We start from the raw sequence: 9,457 nt of genomic DNA on the forward strand, positions 1-9,457 counted from the left end.
TTCAAAATGTTTTTAAAAATATAATAGACATCATACCTTTCTTCCAAAGTTCAAGTTCCAAGATGTAACTAAGCAGACTTTGTATTTTGGTTATTCTTCTTGACTTAAATTTACGAACAAGCTTGGAAGATAAACTTAAACACTAATAGAAGATATATTACATAATAGATAGATGATAGATAGATGATAGATAGATAGATAGATAGATAGATAGATAGATAGATAGATAGATAGAACTACTATGTATACAATACTTCTTCTCCAAAAGTGGATGTACTTCATCAATAACTTTCCATCTCTCCACAGAATGGCTGTAAGGACTCAGATCACCAATCATTCCATTGTGAAAGAGTTTCTTCTGATGACATTTTCAGATGACCGTGACATGCAAATTTTGCACTTTGTGATTTTCCTTTCCACTTATTTCTTAGCTGTAACAGGGAACTGTCTCATTGTCATAGCCGTGGCCTTGAACCATCACCTCCACACACCCATGTATTTCTTTTTGGTGAACTTGTCAGTGATCGATACCTGTGTGATTTCGACCACTGTCCCCAAATCCATGGCCATTTCCTTGACAAACAACAACCATATTTCTTTCTCTGGATGTGTCACACAGATCTTCTTTGTTGTCATGTGTGTCACTGCTGAGCTTGCCATCCTCACTGTTATGGCTTATGACCGCTACGTAGCCATCTGCCGTCCTCTGCAGTACAGATTAATCATGAATTGGGATGCCTGTGCTCAGATGGCAGCTGCTACCTGGATAAGCAGTGTGATGCATGCAGTGTTAGAAACTGGTGTCACATTTAGTTTAAGCTTCTGTCGATCCAATCTTATTGAGCAATTTTTCTGTGACATCCCTCAGCTACAAAAGATCTCTTGCACTGATACAAAAGTTAATGAACGACTGATTCTCATTCTTGGGCTTATTGTGGACTCTTTTATGTTTTTATTCATCTTTATTTCCTATGGCTACATCTTCTCTACGGTACTGAAGATTCCATCCATTCAAGGCAGATACAAAGCCTTCTCCACCTGCACTCCCCACTTGGTTGTCTTTTCTTTATTTATTATCACCGGTGTCTTTTCCTACATGAGGCCCAAAGCACTTTCCTCTCCAACTCTGGATTTGATCTCTGCTGTTGTGTATGCTGTTTTACCACCAGTCCTAAATCCAATCATTTATAGCCTCAGGAACAAGGATATCAAAGAGGGTATGTGGAAAATACTCCTCCAAATTAAGAAATTAATTGCATGATTTCTTAAGAAGAAAAGAGAGTACTGAAAAAGAGGCAAGCAAAAAATCCCTTCTCTAGTTTGAGAGATATTAACAAATAATGCCTGATATTAACAAATAATAGGTCCAAGCCCAGCCACAGGAATGTCTTTGTCCCACCCCCTCTGAATGGAGCATGAATCTGAGGGATTGTTCAATCAGAATAGCATTTGAGATGTTGTATCTATGCAACCTCTGTCTCCTCTAAGTAGGCACTTTGCTGCACCATGAACCCTCCCTCACTGTCAGTTTTTTGTAATAGCAATGAGTGAGGTACTTGCTCACTTCTTGTTCAAGGAGGAAATTTGGGGAGTCCTTTCTCAAACTGTCAAAAAGAAGGGCCATTTTTGCCTGCTTCACATTATTGGAAAAGGAAGGTAAATATCTTCTGGATTGGTCAATTTATCCATTTATTTAGAATATTTTGAAGCTGGCTCTTCAGGTTCCTGCTCGGGGAAGCTTAAGTAATAGGTTTTTTTGGGGTCCTATGTAGGGATTAGTTGGCAAGAGCAGTGTGGGATGGGGAGAAAAGCAAAAAGAACCTTGATGAGCATTCTAGGGAATTCAAGGATGAAGAAAGCTTTGCTGAATCTAATGGTTGACTCGTTTGAGGAAATTGATGAGGTGACTACAATGGATGAAGTAGCATCACTGAATGCTAGAGTTAACGAACTAACAGGGATAGTGATAAGGCAAAGGCATTTGATACATAATTATAGGAATACCGGTACAACAGCACAAACAATGCTTGGGTCTGAGCTTAGGTTGGTTGTCGGAATGCTAATATCATATAGGATGACATATTAGTTATGCATTGCACGTTGAAAGGGAAATAAAGTGCTAAATGCATTACTATGGCAGATCTTTCATTGATAAAGTCCCAGGTTAACTCATTGCTTGAGTTGCTTCTCTTCATTCTGGGATGCAGAGACAATATTGCAAACATCCCTTATTGTTTGTGCTACACTGTGATTTAGTGCATTGTTCTCTAATTTTCTTGGTTGTATGTACTATATCGCTCTTGCTAGCTGTAAACCATCTCAGCAGAGAAGGCAAACTATAAATTAAGGAAATGAAGTAAGCCAATAAATAAATTACAAAAATATGAAATCCACTGTAAGAAAACCCAGCCTGGAAATCAGCTTTACACAGATTATAAGGGGACTGAATGCATATTATTAAGCAACAGCAGCCCATCCTTCTGCTGTCATGTGGACATCAGCCCATGAGCTTCTCCAGGTCTCAGAATAGGGCAAAGAAGGGATTGCACCACCTGTTTCATCGCTTTCCTCTGAATGCCTGTTCTTGCGATCCTGCATCATAATTCATCCCTTCTTCCTCAGCCTGTTTTGGGATTTGCTTTATACAGGTTAGGTTGGGCCCAGCCTCATTCCCAGCCAATCCTCTGCGGGCAGCCCAAAAGTACTGTACATGCAACATGGCTTTATGTTCCCTAATTATATTTGATGACCATACATTTGTTGACTGGCAGCTGAACACATGGACTCCATTCCATTCTGTTCTAGGTGGTGCAATTCCCTGATGCAAGTCTGCACAGAAAATAGAGATGATGCACATGACTCTTGAACATTTCTTCCTATAAAGACCAAACTCAGCTACCAAAGGGCTGAGTTTTAACCTCTTAGAACACATTACCTATTGAACCTGAAGGTCTTGTCAGAAGTTAAGGATGTCAGTTTTAAAATGAATGTGAAGCATTAGACGGAGGAGAAGTACGGTATGCATGTGGAAATACCAAAAGGTTCGTATGATGTAGGCAATACTTTTAAAAACACATTTCTGCTTGTTCTTTTCATAGGAAAAGAATAATAAAAATGGGTGCACAAAATGTGCAGATGTCCCCATGAAAGAACAGTGGCAACCATTTTGTTCATATGGCTTTATGAAGGCCCCTTGCAGTGATATCCTCAGCAGAGCTGCAGTGATGGATTTAGAAGACTGTAACTCTGTTGAGGATTACACTACACAATACTAACCATATTCTGGTTTCACTCAGTTCCATGAGACTCTGAATTGGTAGCTATATTTTTTGCAGAAGAATTATGTAGGTGAAAATTCTAGCAAGTTTCTTCATGCCATTTGGTACATTAGCAATGAAATTTTAATAGTTGAAATGGGAAGAGAGAATGAATGGAATAAGCAAATATCATGAGGGTTAATCCAAGAGCTGGAAGCTACTTTGTACCTGTCAATGACTTCCTCTGAAAAACAGCCCCACAAATTTAATCACTTGTTTATAGGATGGTGAAACTGGGAGTGGGATGGGGTGTTTAAGGAATTTAGGCTCAGCATTAGTTAAAATGTAGGCGATCAGCTTTAGTAATAAGAACTTTATTTCCAAAACTGGAAGATTAAATATTTTGTGAACATTTCTTCATTCAATGTATATCACTCATCCTGTATATCATTAGCTCTGAATTGTCCAGGTTTTTAATTTGATTGTTCGATCTATTACGTTTTATTCACTTGATTTACATTCCTCTCTTCTACTCAATGGACACTGGAAATGGTTTACCAAAGTATCCCTTTTTCCATTATATCCGCACAACAACCCTGTGTGGTAGGTTAGGCTAAGAATACATAGGAACACCAATAAACCCTCCATTTCAGTGTAAGGATGCAAACTTGGGTGGTATTCTGATTCCGTTTTCCAAATCGTCTGCCACCACCAATGCTGTCAGGTAATTTTCCACAACTAGTTCAAAGCTTTCAATTTTATTCCTTACTATAGCTTCAATACAACATGGTAATCGTGATAAATGTATATCCACATTCTGAGTGAAGGAGCACTCTGAAACATAATGTGGGAGATGCTCAGGTTCTTGAGTTCCACAGAGAAGTAAGTGCTGTGCCACAGGTATTTGGATACAGTGACCACTTGGATCAAAAGAAATATTTGCAAAGGCTAATCTAAATGTATAAAATATAACAATGGACACATAGGAAGTTCCATATAGTATCTTGTAAACAGTTTGGACCAAGGAGAAAATGGATTCAGGTGGGCAGCCATGTTGGTCTGAAACAGCAGAACAAAGTTTGAGTCCAGTGGCACCTTTAACACCAACAAAGTTTAATTCAAAGTATGAGCTTTCGTAGTTACCTCAAATGATATTATTTGGGAAAACTGGGCTGTCTGTTATTTTGTTGGGGAATTAGCAAGAGCTTCTGATTAGTCCCCCCCCCCCCGGTCTTCTTCCCCTTTTTGTGTTTCATACACATTTTAAGGCATGCTATCTTTAAGAGGCCTTGAAGTATTCCAAATACATGTGTGTAAGCACATATTTCCAGTTCCCACACCTTGTAGTTTGGGAGCTGCCTCTGCCCCCCACACATTCCCAAAAAGAAAGATGCCAAGTTTCTCGATGAACATGTGGAGAGACTGAGCTACACACTAATCAGTGAGACTAGCTACAGGAAGGGCTGTGGCTCAGTGACAGTGCATCTGCTTGGAATGCACAAGGTCCCAGGCTCAATCCTGGGAATCTCCAGCTAAAAGGACAAGGCAGTAGATAGGGCTGCCAAGTGGGGGCATGGGTGGGTAAACCCCCGCTTCGGAGGCCCGATTCCCGCCCCCGCGGAATCGGGCCCCGGGGGGAACTCCGCCCCCGAAGCACAGCGTGGCTGTGTCACTGGAGGTGACGCAACCACGTCAATCACATTGGGGGCGTGGCCCCGATTGTCGGAGGGAACACTCTATAGAGTTTTCCCTCCAACGATCGGGGCCACGCCCTCAACGTAATCGACATTGTGCGTCACTTCGGGTGATGTGCTGGCGGCGTGCGCACGTGCACGTAGAAGGAAGGCTCCCAGAGCCCGGCGAGGCTCCCCCGCCGGTGAGAAAATTTCACTTGGCAACCCTAGCAGTAGATGATGTGAAAGACCTCAACTTAAGACCCTGGAGAGCAGCTGCCAGTCTGAGTAGACTATACTGATCACAATGGACCAAGGGTCTGATTCAGTCAGGTCCATAGTACAGTGGGGCATTTCAGGGCCTCCCCCCCGCAACTTCCTACCAAGACCCCCGACTTCCTTTCAGCCCAGACCCCCTGACCTTCTGGTGGTAAGATGCAGCAGCCACTGTGAACTCCCACACGCTGCAGTAGCTGCCACTTCTCCTTACCTTCCCCCTGCACCACACCTTTCTCTCCTGCACCACACCAATCAAGTTAATTAAATTACATTTAATTGAATTAGCCAGTGCCCCTGTGCCCCCTGAGGAATTTAAATCCCCCCCCCACTTAGAAATTCCTTGCTATGGGCCTGGATTCAGTATAAGGCAGATTCATGGGACCACTTTGAGACTAAGCAGGGATGCTTTGGATCCATTCCAGCTGGTCAGAATTTTCTTTTTAACCGTCTTCAGTCTAATGCTGTTTCTGTAATTCGGCCTTTGTTAAGACAGGTTGAGTTGGGAAAATGTCAGCTTTTGCTAACGTTGGGAATCTCCAGCAAGAAAAAAGGGGGCCAATGTCTCAATACAGAGGAAGCTTTGCAAAGCAGCCTTTAATGGCTTATCATCAGTGGAGCTGGAGAGGGGCCTGCTTGGGGCTGGGCCATCACCATTTTGAATCCCAGTGCTTACCAGCATGGAGGGAAGGTGATGGGTACCTTCACAATCAGCAAGTGGTCTATGGAGATCTCTGAGAGAATAACATCAGCCAGACTGCCAGGTTTGCACACTCTGTGTTGTTGTGAAGGAAGGATTAGACTGCAAGTTCTTCCAGCCTAATGACGCTGCATCTGATTCATTCCAGCACATCTCACAATGGATACCCATCCTCTATAAGAAAGGATTACATATACAAGTTTGCATAAACCTTTTAAAAAGTTATGACTCTAGCTTCAGTTGTCTTTCCTCATTTTAATGGGCTTGTACTATTGAAAGCAAACTAGAATCAAGGCTTTCTTCATTCCTGTTCAACGTTTTCCATTTTCCTCTCCCTGCTTTGGGTTCTGCCCAAGTCCTACCCCGGCTCTAGGCCTCATCCCCAAAGCAGATAAACAATGCAAGCCAGAAGCTTCCAAGGGGCAGAAACTTGTAATAATGACAACAGGCCATCATGGCATCGTTTCTAGTTGCATAGATGGAAGTGACATCATGGTGTTGAACAACACTATAGAAAGTTCCCAAATCACTATGATCTTAACCATAGACACCATGACATCACTTTTGGGTACTTGTGTAACACTGTGACATAACTTCGGGGTACTCAACCAGAAGCAACATCATAGCATTACATTACACCTGCCCCCCTATTTTGCCCCCACTGTTCCACTGAGCAGCAGTAGGAACCTGGTTAATGGGGACAACCTGGCCCCCTAACAAAGATTGAGACTCAGATAAGCACTGCAGATTTCCATTCATTTTTCTCCACTTTTGGGGCCAGATATGTACTGGCATCAAATTATTCTATTCATGCATGAGTGATTATGTCAAAAGTCCCTGTCCCAACCCTGGGTAAGAACTTTTGGTACAAAGGGGTTGCAGCAAAGCAAAGTTACAAAATACCAGAGAGAGACTAAATCTCACCCTAGTCTTCGTAGGTGCCACCAGTCCTTTCAGTCTATCCCAACAGCCCAGGAGGGAAAGGAGAATTAACAAGAAAAGTCAGCCCTGCAGAGTCGGGCTGCAGACAGAGTTTCCAAACACCAAACTGTTAGCTGGTAGGTGGTCAAAGGTCAAGGCTCTGGAAGAAGGCTTTGAGGTCAATGAAGGCAAAATCCACAACAGGATAAAAATATAGTTATTTATTTAAAGCACAAAAATATCCAAATAAAACAAAACTGTAAGGAATAAAAATAATTAAATATAAGCATACCCAGCACAGCTAAAACATAGAGTCAAGGTTCCAAGTTACCATTATGGTTCAGCTTAGGCAGTTAGCTCCAGCAAATCAAGATGTTTAGGGCATAGCCCTTCCAAGAAGCAGTCAAGATGGATACAACCACTGAAATGCTTCAGTGCCAAGTGGTCACAAAGCTCAGCCATATAGCAAAGGCTAACTAGATTTATAGAGAGGGTCTCTGATTGACCTCAGGCCTGTTAGGCCAATCAGAAGCTAGAGAGATAATGTAACTCTCTGTATGTTGCTAGGCACGCAATGTCCAGGGATGGACCAGAGGGGGAAGCAATGAAACCATACTGTAACTAGGTCCTGCCCTTTCCCACACAGGTGCCCCATAACTTCAGTTGCTTGGAATGTGCTAATTGGAAGGACCAGGGCGAAGTGGTACTCTGAGTCCCTAGCACTTCAGCAGCAAAAAAATTAGCTGACAAGGTCACTGTGCTCTATCTCTAACCATCTCTGAGAAGATTTTTGTAGACCCCTCTGCAGCCTGAACCAAATATTTTATTTGTGGCTCCAGTTCTTAATCGGGATGGAGAGGTTTGGCCTGGCACCTAGGAACCATTTTTCTTTACTAATTATACCCTCTTTTAGGTAGCAGGTACTAAAAATCAAAGTTTCTGAGCTGTTGCAAGAATTTTGTAGCCCTGGACAGTCTAAACTAATTTTGTATAGTGTTACCTGCACCCCCCTCTAGATTCGTAATGGTCTGGTGTGTGCCCCTTACCAAGGCGGGTAGAATGTAAAAGGAAAGTTAGCTGGAATGCAACACAAGGTTATTTAAACAATAAAATAGTTTATTAGCTAGAGACATGCAAGCAATATAAAACAGAATACTTACTTCATAAGAAAAAAAGACAGTCAGTGGTTACATATATAAACAAAGATTCCCCATGCACAGAAAGCTTTCTGGACTGGCCCAAATAGATCACGGAAGGCAAAGCCTTCTCTGGATCTCTGAGAGTCAGTGCTGAAATGAAGCTCCTGGCCTTTTTTTTATACCATTTTGGTCCCATACATTTCGATAAAGCCATAGAAATTATAAACTACAGCAATTAATCTAATTGCCCTGTTAATTGTGAGCCATCATTGCCTTGGAGATGTTCACACATTCCATAGGCAATGGGGCATCCTGATGCTCCTTTGCAAAACAATACAAGATAGCACCTAAATCTCTAAATGACAAAGACAAGAATGTTACAATTTCAGGATGTTCTTTGTTTCCTTGACCCCAAGCAGACATCCAGGCACTTGTCTGGAGACTGGAGATGTGTAGTGAGTTTCTGTATGTAGACAAGCCTTAGTATTTGCAAATATCCTGGCTTCCTTCTTAATGGCAGGGGCATACCAATCTTTTATTCTTAAAATGTTTCCAAATTCCTTAGGTCTAAATGTTTTCCAAATTCTTTAGGTTCATGAACAATGTAATGCAGATGTTAGTTAAGGTGGAGGAAATATATCTTTTGAGACAAAGGCCTAGCAAAGTCATGTTGGGAGTCGTGCTGCTAGCTGTTTGGAAAGTTACAGAGAAAGAGGAGAGACAAAGACTATGATTTATTTATGAAATTAATTGTATAAATGGGTTTCAAATTTTCTGAACCATCTTAATTAATTTTTTTTCTCACAACATGAGCCACAACAGAAAAGACTTCAGGGGAAGAAAATATATATGTGACATCATTTTGGTAAATATTTTCTCAAGGTGCATTTCCATGATGCAACTCCCTGAGAGACCATCAAAACCACTAATGATTTTTTATGTTCTTCATAATGTGCTTTCCCCAGTAAAGAGCAACCTGGAGCTCAAACACACTCATCATCTGCGACAAGCAGCTGCAGAGGTGAGCATTATCCTTGTTGATCCCACAATACACTTTCAACTTTCAGGTGCTGTTTTTAAGAACTGAAGTACATAATGTAGTGTCTATCTTGAAACAGCATTTGGCTGCAGTCACGCACACTGAATAATCCGATTTCAATCCATCTTCAGTGCACTTTCCAACTGGATTTTTTACTGTGTGAACTGGCAAAATCCAGTTAGAAAGTGCATTGAAAGAGCATTGAAAGAGGATTATTTAGTGTGTGTGACCGCAGCCTTTATGTGGCAAATGTAAAGACTACCATATGAGTGGATAAAAATATCTCGAAACTATTGTTTCCTACCTTTTAGTAGGACAAATGACACAAGTGGGGTAGGCAAAATTAGTATTGATTCTCCCACAGTAGGAGAATTCTTCCTTTCATCCATGTAGGATATCTGTCAAATAACTTGAAGGATAGTCTAATCCCATATGAAATTTGCAGTTGTCTA

The 9,457-nt window shown here is 41.5% G+C and overlaps 1 protein-coding gene across 1 annotated transcript; it reads left to right on the plus strand.

Annotated features, from left to right (window-relative positions):
• The first annotated feature begins 307 nt into the window (after window positions 1-307).
• Window positions 308-3,275, plus strand: LOC107122797 (olfactory receptor 14A16-like). Its single transcript, XM_015425939.1, has 3 exons — window positions 308-1,217; window positions 1,773-1,903; window positions 3,099-3,275. Exons 1-3 carry the CDS (start codon window positions 308-310, stop codon window positions 3,273-3,275), a joined length of 1,218 nt encoding a protein of 405 aa, XP_015281425.1.
• The last annotated feature ends 6,182 nt before the right edge of the window (window positions 3,276-9,457 follow it).

The sequence above is a fragment of the Gekko japonicus genome, unplaced genomic scaffold (assembly GCF_001447785.1).
Source record: "Gekko japonicus isolate JY-2015 unplaced genomic scaffold, Gekko_japonicus_V1.1 scaffold3414, whole genome shotgun sequence".
Classification (NCBI taxonomy): domain Eukaryota; kingdom Metazoa; phylum Chordata; class Lepidosauria; order Squamata; family Gekkonidae; genus Gekko; species Gekko japonicus.